This window comes from Nipponia nippon, unplaced genomic scaffold (genome assembly GCF_047370975.1).
Source record: "Nipponia nippon isolate SJK-2023a ecotype South Korea unplaced genomic scaffold, ASM4737097v1 scaffold_3, whole genome shotgun sequence".
NCBI classification, from domain to species: domain Eukaryota; kingdom Metazoa; phylum Chordata; class Aves; order Pelecaniformes; family Threskiornithidae; genus Nipponia; species Nipponia nippon.
The window spans coordinates 47,071,068-47,091,972 of NW_028262347.1; the positions used below are offsets into that span (position 1 = coordinate 47,071,068).

At 37.9% G+C, this 20,905-nt stretch overlaps 1 protein-coding gene across 1 annotated transcript; it reads left to right on the forward strand.

Annotated features, from left to right (window-relative positions):
- The first annotated feature begins 1,258 nt into the window (after positions 1 to 1,258).
- Positions 1,259 to 20,351, forward strand: ALX1 (ALX homeobox 1). The gene is made up of 4 exons (XM_009476622.2): positions 1,259 to 1,596; positions 3,888 to 4,192; positions 7,861 to 7,989; positions 19,821 to 20,351. The coding sequence occupies exons 1-4, from the start codon at positions 1,365 to 1,367 to the stop codon at positions 20,139 to 20,141; spliced, it is 987 nt and encodes a 328-aa protein (XP_009474897.1). The 5' UTR covers positions 1,259 to 1,364; the 3' UTR covers positions 20,142 to 20,351.
- Positions 20,352 to 20,905: the final 554 nt, after the last annotated feature.

Below are 20,905 nucleotides of genomic sequence, written 5' to 3' on the forward strand. Positions count from 1 at the left end.
CAGTCCCGGCTGGCCATTACTGCACCTATACTTCAACCGCTTATTAAAGCTTCAGTTCTTCTCCCCCCACATGGGGGAAGGGCCCATGAATTGATTTCTAAAACAGCCTTAATAGAACAGACAAGCTCGGGCCCACGATGCTGACATACTGATCTGACATGATTGTAGACTCGGTTTTACTTTACTCCAACGAGTCCTCCTTTCACCGGGAAGCTGGGAGCAGCTCTTTTCCATAATTTGGGCCTTTTCTAAATAGTTCCCTATCTCTCTCTTGCCTGTGTTTTAAATCCTGTCTATGTGTGAAAGGACCAAGGAATTCAACATTTCAAAGCTCACACTTTGGGTGAAAACCACCCACTTTTTCAATATCTATAGGAATGCATGTATATATGGCTCATTTCTTTTTCTTTTTATTACCCAAGACTCTGTTTTAATACTCTCATTTAGAAACTGTATTTTTTTTTTCAAGTCAGTAGTGATAATATTTCAGGAGATTTAAAATAAAGGACCCGTTTTAACTACTTTGCGCGCGCGCACACACACACACACAGAGGCAGACTGGAGGTCTGTTTGATAGCAGCCAAATTCTCTTTTAGGCCAGTTTCTCATGTGAGAGATTTCTAGTTTTAAATTCCTCTGTTTTCCATTCCCTCTACACAAAAAACTGCCTGTAACATTTCTTTCTCTCTTTAACTCTAGGACCAAACTTCTGAGCTGTTTAATAAAGAAGGAACACCAGTTCTTAATTTTACAGCTTCAGAGAACAGGGCTGCAGCTACCGAGGTATCAGTCAAATTGATTGAAGAAGATCCTTTACTTGAGGGTATGTGCCCCTGAAATTACCTTGCTCTAAGCCTCTCAGGGAGCTGGGGGGAGAGGGAGGGAAGCAAGGGATTACTCTCTTTCCAGGATCTCTGGAGAAATGTGAAAAGGTTGCAGAGGGGAAATGTCCTTTTCATGTGTCCTCCCTCCCTCTCTGTCTCCCCTCACCCTCCTTGCACGCCTGTGTGTGTCTGTCTGTCTGAAACGGATCTGTCTATCGAAAATGGGCCTGGAACTCCCTCCTGTGTTGGGATTAGGTCTTGGGGGACCTGGGGTGGAGTTATACTGCTTGCCTATTTTCATATTCATTAGAAATGGGAGGTTGCATAAGGAGCCCTGCTGAGCTTCAAGATATAAAAGCAACTTCAGGTTCCCCCTTTCAAGACAAGACAAATCAAAGGCTCAGAGGCAAAACAGCTCCCTGAGCTCTGAACGTCTTTCCCTCCCTCCTTCCTTCCCTCCCATCCACTCACCCACTCTCCCTCCCTCCCTTGCTCACAGTCCAGCCTCTGTCTAGGGAAGAGGCTCTCAAGCAGCCTTAGATGATTATGGATTTTCTGAGCGAGAAGTTTGCCCTGAAGAGCCAGCCGAGCAAGAACAGTGACTTTTACATGGGAGCAGGAGGCACTTTGGAGCACGTTATGGAAACTTTGGACAATGAGTCCTTTTATAGCAAAACGTCAGGCAGCAAATGTGTGCAGGCCTTCAACCCTCTGCAAAGGGCTGAGCATCATGTGAGGCTGGAGAGGACATCACCCTGCCAGGACAACAACGGTGAGTCGCCACCCCAGGGTTATTCTCGCTCCTGCGCTTTGCCCTCCCTGGAGATGTACAGGGGAGGCCACGGCTTCTCCTGCCCGGGGAGACCAAAGGCAGCTGCACAGCCTTTGGGTGCTGGCATGCGAGGGGCTGTCAGGTAGTAGTAAATAATAATAATAATAATAATAATAATAATAATAATAATAATAATAATAATAATAATAATAATAATAATAATAATAATAATATAGCAGCAATAGCGGGAAAAGACGAAGCACTCTTTTCCTTTTAGTGCCGCCCCTCCGGCTGCTGCCCTCCCTGCCGGCCCCGGGCCGGCTCCCTCGGCTCGCCCCGGCCGCCAGCGCGGGAGCGGCGGGGCGCGGAAAGCGCAGGCACAGCCCGCCCGGCCCCGGGGCCGCCCGCCCAGGGGACCGATAGGCCGGCGGGGGAGAAAACGGACGGGGAAGGGCCGCGGCGGCCCCTCGGTGCCGGACCGGCGGCGGCCGGCGGGGCCCGGCCGGTGCGGGAGGGCTCAGCCGCAGCCCCGATACCGCCGCCGGCCGCCCCCCGGCCGCCCCCCGTTCCGCTCCCCGGCGTGCGGCGTCCCTCGCCCCCGCTGCGGGCAGCGGCGCTTTCAGCCAGCAAACTCCTCGGAAAACGCAGCCCCGGGTGTCGGCGGCCCGGCGGCTCCCGGCCGGCGAGGTGCCGTTACGGGCTGGGGACGGAAGGTCACTCGGTCACGTTTGGTTCTTTCAAATAACGCCCTGCGAAGATCGTGTGGGTTTTTTTGTTGTTGTTTTGTTTTGTGGTTTTTTTTTTTCCTGTGTTACTGAATAATGCGCAATGGTGACTCTTCATACTGACCGAAAACGACCTAGGTAATTCAATCCACAGTGTTAAATAGCATTTTTACTAGCTGATCGGCAAGGAGAACATGCAGTAGTTTATTTTATAAGCACTAAATTTTTTTCTGATTATTCCAACATGACGTAAAACATGTATAGAAAAAAATAATTTAAAAGCCTGTTTCTAGCAGAATTGGAAAATATGGTTAAGATCAGCTGCAATAATGAGCCTAACAGTATCTTACATTTTTTTACTTCACATGGGCATTGAAGTGTTTTTTTGAGAACATCCTTTTGATGTGAAACAGTTTGTAAGAAATAATGACAGATTTCTGCAAGTGCAACTTAAAAAAAACTACCGAAAATTGATTTACACATTGAAGTTTTTCTTAATTAGCTCATTTAATGTGTGCCTTGGGGGCTTTGGGGCATTTCCTATCTATGTATGTATTGATGGTAAGTATCTAAAAATTGTGTTTGGTTAAAATCGGCTCGGACTGAAAGAAAAGAAATTACTGAGAATGAGAGAAAATCCCAAAGCAAGCTTCTTGTCTTATGTTACATGCCATCCTTGTAGATTTTAATTTCAGTAGAGTTTTAAATTTTCTTCGCCTGTTTCAGAGAGAAAAAAAAGTGCCCTTTTGAATCTTGTGACATATCGCATGACTTTTTCAGTGGTGTGAGATGTGTAAAAATAGAAAAAATAGGAAATGTTTTCATTTCTTATTAAGAAGCTACAGAGGAATTTTTCTTATCTCTACCACTCAGATTTTACCTAAAGACAAATAGTTCCTGCAATCCTTATACAAAGTATATGAAACGATCTTTTTTAATAAGTTAACATTTTGCAGAAACTCTCTGTATTTTGTAACCATAACAAACTTAATTGGAAACAATTCCACTTTACAAATACAAGAGAAGGTATATGGAATCTTTTGAGTTTGTAAAGCGAAGTTAATTTTCGGTTTCATTTACTTCTTGATTTGTCAGTTTACAACTATTTAGTTTACTTTACAGCTATTTTGTATTTCCATAGAAAGAGAGTTTTTTAAAACTGCCCGCAAGTTTAAAGGCATGTTTGTCAATAGCTTTGTGCCACTTATATGAAAATCTGTTTTGGGCTAAGATTCCTTATCTGTGCAACTCTAGTTGAAGCTGATTTCATGGATTATTAACTACTTTAGTGGCAGAGTAAAAATATTCAAATATTCTCATGCAGTCTCCTTACACTGAAAGATTTTAGATGATATTTTCAGATACAATTCTCAGTTACAATTAAATATGTGATTTAGTACTTTTACTCTGTTTGTGGTTAATGTTACAGATTCCTCTTCCACGATCTCACATAGAAATATGCAGCCACATAGAACCTGGTTCCTTGTGAAACTGTTTTGTATGAACCCTTGCATCTAAAGCCCCCTCCCTTTAACCAGTTATTTCCCTCCCCCACCTTGTGTACAGTGAACTATGGGATTACTAAAGTGGAAGGACAGCCTCTTCACACGGAGCTGAGCAGGCCCATGGACAATTGCAACAATCTCAGGATGTCTCCGGTGAAAGGGATGCAGGAGAAGGGGGAACTGGATGAACTTGGTGATAAGTGTGACAGCAATGTCTCCAGCAGTAAGAAGAGGAGACACAGAACAACTTTCACCAGTTTGCAGCTGGAGGAACTGGAGAAAGTATTCCAGAAAACTCACTACCCTGATGTCTATGTAAGAGAACAGCTAGCTCTGAGAACAGAGCTCACTGAGGCCAGAGTGCAGGTAGGAACCAAACTTCAGCATTTCCATGACACGTTGTGCATTGTAGGAACTGGTAAATGACACTCTTGGGGACTGCACAAAAACCCATAAAGCTAAAGTAAATAGCTCGTTTTGCTTTATTTCTTTGTGGATATGAGCTGTTATGGTGCAGTACTAAAATAACTTGTTATTTTTTTAAATAGCTTGTGTTGCTATTCTAGAAACTTGTTTAAAGGATGAGAAAACAACATCAATAGTAAAGCAGTCTTGATTCCTGGTAGTCCTGTTTTACTGTCAGAATTCCAGGCAGTGTATACATAAAGTGTTATGTGTAAAGATCCCATTAAATAGATGTGTTCATGGAGCTCAGACTGATGATGATGCAGAACTCAGTCGCAGAGGATTCTATGTGTGTTATGGCATGAAAAGTACAATCTAAAAAGTAATGAAATTCCTTGTTTAGATCCAAAGAGTGAAACTGCACATACATAGGTGTGTATAAATATATATATACAGTGTGTGTGTTTGTGTAGAGCAAGAACGTAATCCTTTCATCTCTGTTGTACGGAATAAGCTTAAAAATCACAAAACTGGGAAGTACATTTGCTGTTTTTTTAAATTGCATAACTGATGGATAATATTATTCTAATTTTTGGAACGAAACATACAGTTGACCACTTAGTGCAGTATTTGAGTATCTTAACTGCATACAAAGTTGATTGATTCAGTATGTGCTCGTACAGTAATCTCAACAATATTTATGGCTTTGGACGTGCAATGGTGAGAAAAGAAGCTAAATATCCAGGAAATGCAGCCCTTCCCCCACTCAGACATCTTCCCTTAGAAAAGGGTGTGAGCTGCATTTTGTGAGTTTATGCTAGTTTTAAAGATCTTCCCCATTCTGGTAATACTCATCATTTCAATTTAGGAATAGCAGTCCTGTTGATTCTTACAGACTGGGGTTAATTTTTTTAATTTAGTGACTTGAATATGATAACAACTTCACAACTTGTAATTAAACACATACTCACACATGCATATAAAGAAATAGACGTCAGTGCACATGCATACAACTGAAATTAAACCAGGATCACTTTCAGAAATGAACTCAGCTAATTAGTTTTATAAAGAAGTGTTCTTTTCATGTCTATTCAACCAAACAGCATATTCACTGGTGTCATCGGAAAACAGAGTCCAAAATTGTGTGTCAGTTACATCGAAACGATATCAGTGATGCCCACGGAATTTAGTTCAGTGGCTTTTAACTCTTCAGGCTCTCTGCAATCGCTCTCCCTCTGAATTTGGTACAGTTTTCCAAGTATGACTTCCATGCATTAGGATTTAGTCTTGACTTAAAAAAAAAGCTTGCATAATGTTAAAACACTGTTGTTACAATTGCATAATTCTGGAATAATGAGAACTACTCCAAGAATAAATGAATATTCAGAACAGGGAGGGGATAATTGGGCTAAAATGTGTCAACTGACTTTTTAATCACATTTTTTTCTAAGTTTTAGAAGCTTCATATGGTAAAAGTATTAAAAATAAGAGAGTAAATGTGAAAACATATATGTCTTCACCAGACTTTCACAGAATATCTATTTCTATTTTATTTAAGCATGTTCTCTCCCTTCTTAAAACATAACCGATCTTTGCATTTCTCATATGCTAAATATGAAAGGAAATGGTGATCATTTTTATCCAGAGTAGTAACAGTATTCCATCACAAGATTAAGCAATTTAAAAGGCCTTACATCATTAGAGGCAAGCATCTGGCAATGCAAGGATAACAAGCAGCAGATTTTTACATTGCTTTGTGTAGGCAAATGGTTACTTTATCTCTGCCAAGAGTCAGTTTCTAGTAAAGTGATGTAAACAGAAACATTTTGGGGGATTGTCAAAGGAAAAAAATGTGTGCTTTTTTTCTCATTTAGTTGCTATAAATTCAAGCAAATTGTTTGATTTAGTTTAGCAGAGTGATCAGCTGGATACCTTACCCACATTTCCCTTCACCGCCATTTCATCAAGATTCAATTTAATATTTGTCCTGCATACATGCAGAGAGAGCCAACCTGAACCTAATTTATGTAAGTTGTTCTCTTTCCTGCTGCATGTCAGTGAAGTAATTGGCACCCATTTTAAGGAGATTGTCAAGGTCTTTTTTCAATGAAAGAGCCTCATTACTAAATTCCCTTAGCGTGTTCTTGATGCCTCCTGTGGAGACAGGAGAACTTTTTTCCCTTTTCTTTTCTTTTTGCTGAGCCTCAGGCATCATAAATAACACAAATTTACCAACAGGGTCCCTAACAATATATACTTAGCAGTTACATGCATGGGCCTTGCTTTGATTGCTGAGTACATTTTAAAAGATTGCACATACTAAATTTGCAACAAGTCCTTGGGAATTAAAATGAGCAAAATTATACCCTGGTTGCTTAAGGAGCACCAAAGGACAGTTGAGTTCTCCAAAGATCAAGGCAAAACTGAATTATAAAACAAACAGTGTTATTTTAAATATCCCACCATCAGGGATCAGCACACATCCCTCAAAATGGGATTCACAGGCAGTGTCTATATAAAAAAAATCTATTCATGTATGTATCTATGCAAATGGATTCACAATCTATTTTGCAGGAAGACTAACCAATGGCACCATTTCCATAAAAAAAATAATGATTCTGTTATTAGTAGTGTGACTTCTTTAAAAAGAGTTGGAATGAGTTTGCTCATAGCTGAACAATAAAGACTTAGTTTGTTAATATTACTTTTATAAAGGAACAGTTACTTTTCTTAGCAATCCCTTTAATTCATCATGATAAGTCTTAGGCAGTCCAAACTAAACTGTTTGAAAGAAAAAAACTTTTTTGAAGACCGCAGGACAATGACAGATATCAGTCACAGCAAGAAATGTGTATATAATAGGATTTGAGATAACACCCGACTCTCAAAATACTACAGAACAGTCCAAAGGTTATTTAAACATAAAAAAAATAGCTTTTAGTTGACAAGAAGGCATTGTTTCAGGTCTAAATTATTTCATAGTCTAAATGTAAAGTGCCATTCTTTAGCTTTCAATGGTAAGAAACATGGATATTTCCTAACACAAATGTGAAAAAATGTCACAATAGTTTTAAAACTGTCTGTGATCTCATGATTTTTTATTATTTTCCTGCCCTATTAGCCTCCTTATAGAAACTTTTTCTGCAGCACAGACTACTGTTCTGGTGCCAGCTTTTCCTGCCTTTTCATTACTGCACTTGATAAAGATTACATGTGCCTCTAGGAGGCAGATCATAGGTAGTCATATCAAGTCAGTGGGCATGTGAAATTAAGAGAAAGTTTCTTTACAATTTGACTTGCTGCTACTTGCTGATTTTCCTCTACAGAACTGAACTCCATCAAAATTAGCACTGCCTGACAAACTGATCTTTCCTCTGCCTTTTTTTTTTTTTTTTAATACCAGAAAGGAAAGAGTATATACTTTTAAAATAGCCAGAAATAACTTAAGCAGATCTGACAATGAGAACATTGAAACTGAAAGAAATTCATCCTTAGGTGAAGAACTTCCCTTTCTTAGATAAACAGAAATTTTCAAAGCTACTGTCCAAAATCTCTTGTCTTTTTCTTAGGACTCTTTGCATAGTATGTAACTGAGTTTACCTTGATGACTGTTTCCTCATTTACTATAGGTTTGGTTCCAGAATCGAAGAGCAAAATGGAGGAAAAGAGAACGCTATGGTCAGATCCAGCAAGCTAAGAGCCATTTTGCTGCCACCTATGATATATCTGTTCTTCCAAGGACTGACAGTTATCCTCAGGTATGGTAAAGACCAAGCAGCATTTTGGTTCTACATTTACCTTCTCTTCCATCCTTAGGCACACACGTGCACAGAAGATGCATGAAGACTTTTCTGTGTTTAGCTTTCTCTGTTTTTTAGACACATCAACAGGACCTGCTACTGTGAACAACAGTTTCGACATCCAATATGAATAATTAACTCTTAAAATATAAGTATTTTTTAAAGAACAATCTTAGGAGATGTGGAGTTTTGCAGAAGTTATGTACTGAGAATGGCTGGCAATATGGTTGTGCAGCAAAGTCTTTTCTGCACATAAAATTAAGTGGGGATCTGAATCACTTCTAGGTCCATACGCAAATTCTGAATGATGTCTAGACCCATTGAGATTGACAGGAATGATGTAATTTTATATAATAAGGTCAGAATTTCACTTGTGGGATATTTATATTCACAGGCACAACTTTTAACAACTCTGTTCTCGTATGCTTTGGTAAGATGAGGCATAAAATATGTGATCTCTAGGCTACCTCCTTCTGATACATTAAAAATGCACAATTTCTTTATGGTCCTCAACAGACCATTGGATACAACAAGTCTTCTACTAGCATGAAAACATATTCTGGCCACGTACAATCAGAATTGAATGTATATGCCTGGGAGAGGGAGGCAGGAGCTCTCTTGGACAGCAGTAGCTTGGTTTTTTTTGTTGGTTTTTTTTTTTTTTTTCATTTCTCAGTCAGTATATAGTAAGGTATTACTGTGTAATAAGATCAGAATCTTCTGTTTCTGTTCTCCAGTCCTTTGATTTACTGCCTTGCCTCACTCTCTGCTATTGTTTTTCTGCTTGCTTGTTTTAGTACATTGAATATTTTTATTCTGAAGCCATTGTTTTTCCAGTCTCTAGTTTCCCATTGATTTTACCACATTTTTTTTTTAAAAAAAAAGAACCATACAAAGCAAAAATCTTGTATGGGTCCCTGTGGTAGAGTCCTTCCAATGCTGGTGTCGTGGTGCTCTTCTAGTTCGTTAGGTTGCAGGGTCTCTATCAGCCTTAGGAATATACTCATATTCTATGTGGGCTTGCTTCGGTCATGCTCTACATTGGCTGAATGTGACTAGCTTTGAACCAGAGGCCTTGGGCCCATGTGTCATTTACCAGGTTTGGTGCCTTGGCCAGAGCTGGTTTGTGTTCCAGCAGCTCAGAACATGGCACAACCATTTCAGATCTGGTGGCACTTATCAGTCTGCCTGTTTTTATTTTATAATATAATAGTGCATTAGCCCAAATTATATCAGAAACCACTGCATGGTTCACTCTGTGTTTAAGTAGGAGGACACAAATTTGTTTGAGACCTACCTAGGTGGAGGTATGCAAAAAGACCTTAAGCACTCCTAGGCAGATTCACAAAGACATAGATGCACAGTCACTCACAGATCTCACTCAAGGTGTTCAAGTATCTTTTGAAGGCCTTTCTGACTTATCTATAGCATCACAATAGATGATACAAGGAATAGTACTTAAGTTTTGCGCCTTTTATCCCTGACTCAGTTCTCTAGACTAAATTTTGTGTCTCCAAGCTCATCTTGTATTTCTAATACAACTTAATCTACAAATTTTCCCAATTGACAGAAGTTTCATTAGCATAAGATAATGGAATAATGCAAGTCATTCATTGGTAAGCACTTACAATGGTTGTCCTAAATGAATGTTTTTAAAAAGAAACACTTTTGAATTATATGAGAATACCATCCATAAAAATCTAAACTCAATGAAATATCTATTCTGTACTTTCAGATTGTTAAAAGATGAGTGAATTCACTGCATTTCCATTTAAAAATTTGTTTAAAAAAAGTATTTCTTAGGCTGATGACACAACTAAGTTTCAGCCTGGCAAAATTTCTATCACTAATTTCTAAGTTCTTAAGAACAGGAGATTGAAACAGAAATGTTTGTACCATAATCTTAAATAAAGCATCTCTAAAATGTGTAGAAATATAAAATGTATACTCATTCATAAACATAAATACGTAGTACTTACCTACAATCACAGACCAACACACTGCAGGTAAACAGACAGGCAGAAACACATAATTGAGTCCAGTCACCTGCACAAAAAAGTTGTGTTGTACTGTACTGTACTGTACCGTACTTCATAATCAGGAACAAGGAGCTAAATGAACGTGTGAGTCCACTTTATATTGGCTATTTCAGTTGAGTGCTTGCATGCACAGTTTGGCTACATGACAAAAACAAGGTGTCTTACTCCTCAGTGAGAGGAGAAGGTGGCTACTTTGCTGTATACTAGAACATGAATAGGTATCCAGGCAATTACCACAGAACAGTCAATGCAAGTTCAGGTTCTTGCTGACCTGGTGGAAATTCTTCATAGTTTCACATTCCTAAATCCTCACCTCCAGTAAAACCATGGGTGTATCTTATACATAACATTTCCAGTGAGAATGCTTGAGACAACAAAAATCTGTATTAAAAACACAATGACGACTAACATCACTATATTCAAATCTTTTGAACTAGATGTCCATTTATAAGTGCCTCACTTATGGAAAATAAATATAGAGTACATGACTTGCTACAGTGTCATTAATATATCCTACATTTCAAGCAGAAAGAGATATTTAAACTTGTGATTTGCATGTTTGGTTTTAGTGTTATAGATTGATTTCCTAGAACAATTCCGTTATTTCAGTACAGTTAATGCAAGAAAGGAAATGACATATCCTTTCCCCCCCCTTTTTGTTTCTTTTTCTTTCTTTTCTTTTTTTTTTTTTTTCTGTGTACAAGAACTCTTATTGTGACATTGACATCACTAAATATTAGACAGGCTTTGCCATACTTTTGAGTAACTAGTTTTTCCTGGGGATTGTGAAACACAGATCACTAGAGCTTTTTTATGAAGTTTTTATTAACATGGGGAAAAACAGACTCTGTTGATGGCAAAAAATGTAGGATGATGTTGAAAAAGGATAAAATCAAGCTGAGATATTTTCTGCTGTGTGGCAGAAGGAACAGGAATAAATGTGATTTTCTGGTGTGAATTATATGAATTTGCAGTTTGAAGATTTCTGTTCTGAGCCCCACCATGGATATGTTCCCAAAACAGACATCCCACTTGCATTCCAGCAAAAACATCAGTCCCTTCTGCAGTCAACAGAGGGTGTGGAGACCCCTGCTTAGTCTCTTCACCAATTAACTTCATCAAGTACAAATGAAGAACATGATGCTGCTGTGCCTTGTGTGACAATATAAACCTGAAAGGTTTTCCTGTGAGGAAATGATCTTTTCAACTTATTTCAGATAGAAGGTTGGCTCTGAATCAGAGGATGGTTGAGGTTGGAACGGACCTCTGGAGGTGGTCTGGTCCAGCCCCCTTTTCTATAATCCAGTCTAATTTTACTATTAAGTTACCCATCTTTATCTTCAAAATAGTAAACAATTTAGTTGGTTTTTTTTCTAGACTATAATTGTTTGCTTTGCTAATTCAGTCTAACCTTAATTATTTTTACAGTATGTTGACTTTAGGTATTACTTATTGTGCAAAATAGTTGCTCAGCTGGCTGCCAAGAAGTTAAGTATCTCCTAAACTGTCCAAATTCTGCACACATAGAGCTTCCACTAATTATACTGGCAACACCTGGATTGCAGAGGACAGTTAGTACAATATTCCAGGATAATCATCTGTTATTCATATGTTTTTTCTAGGCTTATCATTAAAAATACCACAGAGCTGTTGTTTTCACTCCAGTGAAATATTTAACTTTTGATAACATTATGCTGAAAATCAGATATTTTCTAGGAAAATGTTATACACAGTACTTTTCATTCATTTTAGTAAAAGGTTTCTGTTTCATTAGTTTCGGTATTTAAGCTTCAAGTTTCTCTTGCAGATGCAACATATTGTGGTCTAAGTCATCTTAAGTGCATTCAGAAAACAATTCACTGGTTAAAATTCTCATCCCAGACACTTTGAGCCTCATTAGCCAGCAATATTCTGTGGATGATACAAAAGCTAAGAGGCAGCATCCTAACATGAGTGAGGAAATGAGTGCAGATTCACTTAATGCAGACCTTTAATTCAACTCACCTGAGTAAATATTAGCGAACAAGCAGTACTTGATTCAATCACCTAAATAGAATGCTATTTAAGATGTCTTGGGATATCTGCGACACTGTTACAGTGCTGATGAACAGGACTTACAGGAAGCATGCACTCTTTAGAAGAGGCAGCTGGTGGTCAGATAGATAGTAGACGCTTGTGTTTAGGAAACTTAATCAAAGGGATTTTTATGCCAGAGATGGGTTCCCTTTAAAGTTGGTGAAATCTGGTCACTTAAGTTTTCTCTTCCTAAAATATAAGGTATAAAATAAGTAAGATGATCTTTAAAAGTGTATTTTACTCTCTGATGCCTGGTTCAGCTGCAGACATCTACAGTTATCTTAGACAGATCTATATCTTATGTGTTGGGAGACGAACAATAAAAAGGTTGCTTAGCCTTGCTCTTCTCTTACCTTATTGGTCTTTACTTGACTACTTCTGCTGTCCTATGCCTGGTGAGAAGGCTAATGTGACAAAAGGTACTTGAACTTGTTAGATTTAATGTAAATAAACATTAAATTGTATCCTTGAAAAGCAGATATAGGGGGCAACGTTTTTGGCCCACCTAGTCTCTTTCCATACTTTGCATCTTTTCTTTTTGCTTGTTCTTTGAGTCTAGTTCATTTGTTGCCATTGTTCTTCTAAGTTCTTTTGAAAGGGTTTATACTGTCACACCATTATACTTTCCCTCTTACTATCACATGTGAAATGTATTGTTTGCTTCTCTTATTTGCTTGAAAAAGCAGGCCAGAGTTGTACAGGACTGAATTTAATTTTTTTTTTTTTGGTGGAAAAACACAGCCTAGTGCAGGTGGGAATCCTGAGGAGACAAAATCATTTCAAAGGTATGGGAACTGGAGTGATACAGAAGGTGTAGAAAGAAGGGAGACTGTTGAGATCTCAAAAATAGAAGAAGGAAGAGGCTGAAGTTTACATTCCATCCCATCCACCAGACTGATAAATCAAATTAAATATGTTGAACAGCATGGCATCACATGATTTGTTTTGGCAATCAAAGAGTGTAGAAGTGGTATCAGTATACATGTGTTATGTACTAAGTCCCTGGATCATCATTACAGTTCTGCTCTAGCCTTAGTACATATGGGTAATTCTCATTAGCAATAATCAAAGTTACATGCTCCAATTAAATCTTTCATATGGCATATATTAGATACCACATGTTATATGACTTAAAAATTCTTTTAACTGTAGTAGACATATAAATGACAGTTAATCACAATAGTTCATAAAGGCTATGGGTACACTGATTAAGTAGGAGTAGATGTGGTAGACATATCTGAGCTAGCTTCAAAGAAGTTTCATCATATACTCATGCTGTCTAGCTGTGACAGCATGGAGCTCAGGCTGGGACACCACCTGGATGGTATGTTGCTTGCTGCATATGTGCTGACTGTTGCACTGCTGTGGCTGATCTTCCAACAAGACTAACACTTCTAATCTTTTTGGGTGGTGTCTGTTCCACACAAAGTAGTTTGTGCACTACACTTTTATTTTTTCTTGGTTCTAAACCATCATTGTATGTGGTCCTCCTTGCAGTCTCAACATTTGGTTTGTTGCTTTATTATTTTTTTTTGTGAAACATGTATTTCTTTAAGTCTGTGAGTGACTTTAGCTGGGGCTTAATTATAAGGCAAATCCATTTTTTCTGAGATAGAATCTTTTTTTTAATAGCATTTTTCGAAGTATGAAATTTTGTCTTTAACTGTATCATAGACATGAAATATAATTCATTCTTATCATAACTGGCCCTGAGATTGCAACAGGGAGAAGTTACAGTTTATCTACAAAACATCCCAGACAAGAATGAAAACTTGATGACTTTTTGAATCCTGCATTATTTTGCACCTCAGTAAACTTGTTAAGCATAGAATCAAATGAACAGATTTATATTTTGTTCACTGTATGTAAGGTCTAAAAGTGGACTGAATGGGTCTATCACATATTTTAGAGCTGTAGCATTAAGCCCCTCACTACCAAGGGCCAACTTGCATTTTATGGACATATCTGAAAATGGTGTGCTGCAGCTCTCTCATATGTACCTGAACCCAATACAGTACAAATGAACTTCACATGTTCACTAGGTCCAATGGCTCCTACAAAATGATCACAAATTACAGCAAAAAGTATTCTGTCTAGATATAAAGGAAAAAATACAATGAGAGTGGTAAAGCCTTGGAACAAGTTGCTCATAGAAGTCATTGAATCGCTGTAGCTACTCAAAACTTGACTGGATAGGGCTTGAGTAACCTGATCTAAATTCAAAGTTAGCTGTGAGAAAGGGTTCTTTTCAGTTTAAATTATTCTGAGAATCTATGAATCTGCAAACTTGGGAAGTACAGGCAAATTTCTGCCCATACTTTGGATGTTCTTAAGAGGTCCCCAGAAAAAAAAATACCGTGGCAACTGACAGACCAAATTAATTGTGCTGATGGACTAGGAACAGCCTACAGATCATGAGTTGTAAACTAGCAGTTTTGAGCAGTTTAACAGCTATTGCATTTAATCTACCTAAAGTAGCTCCTTGTGCAAGCACAGGTTTCATGTTTTCTGGCAGTGCAAGGATTGTTGCTTCACACAAAGAAAGGAGTGACAAAAATTTAGCAAATCAGTCTCTTTGACTTTCACATTTTCTATAATTAGGTAAATTCTTAACTGTTCAGTTAGCGCTGCTGCTGTCTCCCTTGCAATGCCCAGGAACATCCTGAAAACAGAGTCAATGTGTAGTTTCTAATTACTTACTAGAGTAATTACAATAACATATAATGTAACATAACATATATTATGTAATATAATAATAATAACAATAATAATAGCACAACAATAACTTATTACTACATATCTAGAGATCTTAAAAGAAATTAACATTTTGTTTCCCATGTGAAGCACTAAAACAGATGTCCACTCAAATAGAAGCTGTGTGTGCTTATATGTGTGTCTGTTGGAAAAAGACTCCAGTCTGGATAGGCAGGTGACTCAAATAGCATGAGACAAGACATTTGGTGATGGGAGAACCAAAATTGGGTAAGTGATAATACAGTGCTCAGAAAATTTGGAGACTTGTGTTTATGCGATTTCTCCAGGTGCTGTGTAAGAAGGCTGAATCTCCAGGAGCTTGAGATTTTAACAAAAAAAGCAATGACACCAAGTGGGATGACCAATTACCTCAGTTAATTTTCCTCTGCAGTTTCAAGCAGAAGGTCATATGCTTAGGAAATGATATCATAACCGTGTTAACAACCATAACTCTCCAGTTATGTTCTTGTCACAGCTATGAAATCCTACTTTTTTTTCTACTGGGAAGAGCGCGCGTGTGTGTATAAAACATACAGTAGGTAAATATATTGAAGGGCTCTGGTAATTTCATGGTAACCACAAGAGCAAAGCTCAAGTTGTTTGTGATGTTAACAGAAACCAGAGATGTGCTGTATGTATAGCCTCATTCACAGTCTCTGAATTGGCTTTTATATAGTTCATGGATCACACAAGAGTTTAAGAGGAAAAATATTTTCTTTAAATTCATGTACATAATGTCCCTTTTCCTTCCAACATACCAGAAGAAGGTCTGATAATTTTGACATATTGTAAAACATGACTGTATTTATTTTTAATACAGGAATACATTCTGCACCTAAATTTCACTATAAGGTATTTATGTTGTAAATCCTTGCTAAGAAATGAAAATCTAATATCAAAATTGAAGTCACTCAACCAGCTAAAATGAATAGAAAATTTATATGACTGAAACATTCTTTTGAAAAGCATAACTTTCTCATGAGAGAAGATGTAAAGCTTTCCTAGCATCTTGTGGCATTTCTGAAGTTAAATTTCCTAATTTGGATTCCTTCCTCTAAGGAAGAAACCTAGGGCACCTCTTTGAAAGTTTTAGGAATTAATAACTTGTTCACATATTTCTTTAATAAGACTTTGGTGTATTTTAGGATTTGCAGCTGAATTCTGTTCTCATTTACACCTGTGCAATCTCACTGAAGATAAATTGAAAGAGATTTGCCCAGGATAAAAATACCAGGAAAATTGGTGGTACTAAACTTAGTTTACTGCAAACCAAACTACTAGAAATATGGAAGGAAAGAGTGATTTTGTGATACCTTCAGACCACATAGGTTATTGGGCACTTTCAAACTAAGCCTCTGAACCTTTTGAAGTCTTCCCATCACAACTATATTAAAGGCAAACTCATGAATGTTCCAATTTAAACAGATTTTTTTTTGAAAATTCTTCCCATAATTATATCTGTGCAGGCTGGGAAGCTGCAGCATTTGGCATAGCATTTCTTAGAAAGACATCTTAGTAAGTCAGATAAATGAGACTTTGTCATGTGTGAGTTAGCTTTGGGGATGATGAGCTCCTTCGGAATTAGATCCTGTATTAGAAGCTGCATAGATGAACTAGTCTCTCCCTGGGCAAATTAATCCTGTTGTGAAGGTTCTGAGACTAACCATTTGGCCTGGAAATACCATCAAAAAGAATGGGGTTTTGTGTGTATGTGTTTGAAATATATATATATTTCTTTACTGGATTCCTTTTTAGCTTTATCAGCTCCTTGGTTCAATTCAGTAAAGAGTTGTACCAGCAAAACAAGCTTAAGTGGAACAGCATGGAAATAGGAATGGGTGACTTTTGTAGTGAGAAAGGGAAAGAAAACACCAACAGTTGCTTAATCTGTCACTGCTGTGGCAAGAAACTTATATGTAACCATGAAATACAATAAAGTACTATTAAAAGTTTCTAGTGTTCCTGAACAAAAAAAAAAAAAAAAAAAAAAAAAAAAAAAAAGACAACGATTTCTGTATGGATGACTGGGTTTCTGATTTTCACAGTTCATGGTTGTGACAGAATGTGTGCAGCTTGGGCTTTCAAACAAAGTGGAGATATTCTCTGGATCTTATAGGCTTTCAGCTGCTATCTTCTTTACCACTCTCCTCTGTACTCTAATCACATGCTACATGGCTCCAAACTCATTAAGTCTGAGATGGCAGTAAGTCTTAAGAGTCTTAGTGGATGACTTAACTACCACACTTCCCAGCTCTTTCAGCGTCCCTTGTTTCCTTCTTGTCAAAGCCTGTAAATCTGTACCAGGATCTGAGAAACCTTCCAGGCAATAGGACACTCAGGAATCCCTGAATCCTGAGCCATAAGAGATGTTCTGCTCTCTTTGGGAATGTTCTGTGTCGTTGAATGCAACAAACTTTCATAAGCAAGACAATGGTCCAAACAGATCCAGATAAGATATGTCCTTTAATCCCCGGATAAACCACCTGTTCTCTGAAGATAAAAAAAAAAATTGTCTGATTATAAGTCAAAACTGGGTCAGATGGGTTAATTAAGGAGTAATAAGGCAGCTGAGGATCATGTCAAGCTGCATGGGCTGATGTTTGAGAGTCTTCTAAAAACTGCTGAAGGGAGGAGGGAAGGATGGGAACCGGAAAGTTCTGAAACTCTCACTAGAGTCTCTTTCCTCCTGTAGATCTCAGGAGGTCCACAAGAAGGAGGAAAAATCCTTGATATCCTTCCCCAGGCACCTTATTCACTCCATTACCTCTCAGCAGACCACCTAAGATATGCAGGAGCAGATGCCTGAGGTGTGCCCAACTAGCTGTGCCTATGTGTGTGTGTGAAAAGGCAAGCTGCATTCAAGTGAGTGGGTGTGGAAGCATGTGTATGCCAGTACGTATGCATGCCTGTACGAACATGGAGTTGGGCAGACCAAGACTTTGGGGAGACGTGCTGCTACTGTGACTTTTCCCCAGCCTTCTGCAGAAAAACAAAGTGGAGCATTTACTGGTTCTTTTTTGCTGCTCGAATTGCCAAGGAGCCCAAATTAGTTTGTTAGCTCCTGATGACCCCTGCTAATACAACTGTTCAAAATATTAACTGTTAAAATAAGACTCCATCTCATCCTTGCTATCTGCACTAGATCTCAGCTAGATGAGTTCAGTGAACCATAATTTATCTCTTTAGCTTGTTGGTGGTTTGGTGGGTATGTGTTGTTGCAAAGTAATAGGACAATGAGAAAAAAACAACTCAGCATTAGAAACGTGTTTTCATTCTGTGTGTGTGTATGTGTGTGTCTGTCATAATTCATTACTTCCCCTGACCTCTAATTTGGCAGGAAAAAAATCACTCAACTAGAGAGATAACCTACATATCTTAAAGCCAAAATTCCTTTGTCAATGGACTTGGAACGTGAAGGCAAAATTAAATTTGAAGTGGGAATTCACTTTACAGTGCTAACTGAAGAGTAATTGCAATTACTCCAATGTATATCAGAGAACAAAGACATGTGGGCTCAATCCCAGTGCATACGAGCAATGATATAATGAACAGACAACAGATTTTTAAGATGATGACAAATTTAGCAAAGTAAAACAAAAAGAAAAAGATTTAGTTACTGGCTGAGAAGTTCTGTACTGTGAATGAGGGCTACAAATGTCTTGTATCATGGTATTTGTACTTTTTTTAAAAAAAATCAGCATTCAGGGAAGAGATATAAGTAAAAGTGGAGAAGAAATATAAAGCTGTATATTGTATAATGGTGAGTGCAAATGAGGAATGACTGAGGAAGTCAGAGTATGTCAGAAATTATATTCACATAGCACTGGTAGAGAGATATAGAGTAGAGAGTTTAAAAAGACAGAAGGACAGCTGCTGAGTGTGAAGTTTGATTAAAGCAAAGTGAATAGAGGAGGAATGAAAGAATGCACACTCTGAGATAATGACAGGAGCTGACTTGTGCTAGGCCTTGAAAATCTTTCTGTCTGTTCCTCTAGTAACAAATAAGTAAAAAATACCTATCCATAAATAGCATCTATACACAGAAGATAGGAGAGGGCCTGAGACTCAGAATGAAGCTTTAAGTGACTGCCAAGTATAGAAGGCATTACACATCAAAGCTTGAATACATGGTTACTCCAGATCTTCAGCAGACATTGCTGGTAACCACAAAGTTTGTCTCCTAGTCCGTCATGCAAAGTTTTCCAGGGACGCACAGTGCAGCCAGTTAAGGCTGAGAGCTGAAACAGAAATGCCCTCAAGTATAATTTCATATAAAAACATAATGAAAAGAATGTTTGTCTGAAAACCATCTTTGAAACAACTCTAGGAAAAACTCTTGGATGTATTATCAATCATGCCTGTATTTTATGGATTCATTTGTCTTAAAGTAATTATGCAAGGCTTCTCAATATTTAATTTTGCAAATACTTGTTGAGCTTTGTCTCTTGAGAAATCCCAGTTTGTTTTGTTCACCCTTTTACACTGTTTCCTACTGTTACTCTAAGAAAGAATTCTGATGAGGAGAAGCTTTTATGGTGAAAACAGCTATGATATTGTACACTCTTTTGACACGTTTTCTTTGAAGTCAGTTGCATGCTTCCAGTAATTTTACTGACTGGCTGGGCTGATGGCATCCTGAAGTTCAATGGTAAACACTCAGGATAGAGCCACAGAGCAAACGGATGACAGAGCAAGGTATACGATTCAGTAGCCCTTGCTCTTAAGTAAATGATCCAGTATTTTGACTCATGTAATGTCTTCACAGTATTTTCTAATATGATTGCAGAGAACTAGTAAAGTACTTGTTGCTTGTTTTAGAAGAGAACTAATAACGGATGTGTTAAGTAAAGCAAACCAAGCATTGCAGAAAACAAAAGACGAACTATCTAAATTTAATCTTATTCATTTTATATGTTCCAGATTCAGAACAATCTGTGGGCAGGGAACGCAGCTAGCGGTTCTGTGGTTACTTCCTGCATGCTACCACGAGATACGTCCTCCTGTATGACACCTTATTCCCATTCACCCCGGACAGATTCTGGCTACACAGGCTTTTCAAACCACCAGAATCAGTTCAGCCACGTGCCCCTCAATAATTTTTTCACTGACTCTTTACTTTCTGGGGCAACCAATGGACATGCTTTTGAAACAAAACCGGAGTTTGAAAGGAGGTCCTCCAGCATTGCAGTTCTACGGATGAAAGCCAAAGAGCATGCTGCCAATATTTCCTGGGCCATGTAATATAGCAGCACCCTTTCTTCATTTCCTTTTTTTTTTTTTACTAGCAAACTCAAAACATTTTTATTTCCCATATTTAAAGGACACAACAATAAGCTACTGTGTGTGGAATGCTAGAAATCACAATATACACGATGTCTGCTTAAACAAATGCAATATAATATTTAACAATAAAACAAGAATAAACCAAATAGATTTACCATGCATCAAGCTCAAGAAGCCCTCTTTGTTTTGGTTTTTATATAGAAATATGTTTTGTTGTACCAGTTGATGAAATATGATTATAGAACCTGCAAAAAAGAATAAAACTATTAAGCAAATATGTCTACTTCATTGTTTTTTAGCAGTCCCGTATATAAAATTAATGCTTTACAAATGAATGCTTCATAAGGGAACAACTCTGTAAAGGAAAATAAATTTATGATACTAAAACCATGAAGTAAATCTCTAAGCACACCACACAGAGAAGGAAATATATGATCGTTTGTGTTGTAGGTGGAATTTGTAGACCTAATTCTCTCAGCACTGCTGCTGCTCTGAGCCAGCTCTGCTGTTTGGCTAAATGCACAATGAGCTTGTTGGAGTTAGATCAATGCACAACTAATATAATGAGAATAGAAGGTACTCCTTTATTTTATGGACATGCGTGTATTCCTATTAAAGCTAATGAGATGCTTTTGCCAAAAATATCACTAAAAGCAGGATCACAGTGTTTATAGACTTTTCAAAGATGTGCACATATTATGTAAGTCAACTAGTGTTTAAAT

Excerpts from the sequence above, each read along its gene's own strand:
- ALX1 (XM_009476622.2), top strand. The coding sequence starts at position 1,365 with ATGATTATGGATTTTCTGAGCGAGAAGTTTGCCCTGAAGAGCCAGCCG. Across the intron at positions 4,193-7,860 it reads TCACTGAGGCCAGAGTGCAG|GTTTGGTTCCAGAATCGAAG; the intron begins GTAGGAACCAAA and ends CATTTACTATAG. Across the intron at positions 7,990-19,820 it reads GGACTGACAGTTATCCTCAG|ATTCAGAACAATCTGTGGGC; the intron begins GTATGGTAAAGA and ends TATATGTTCCAG.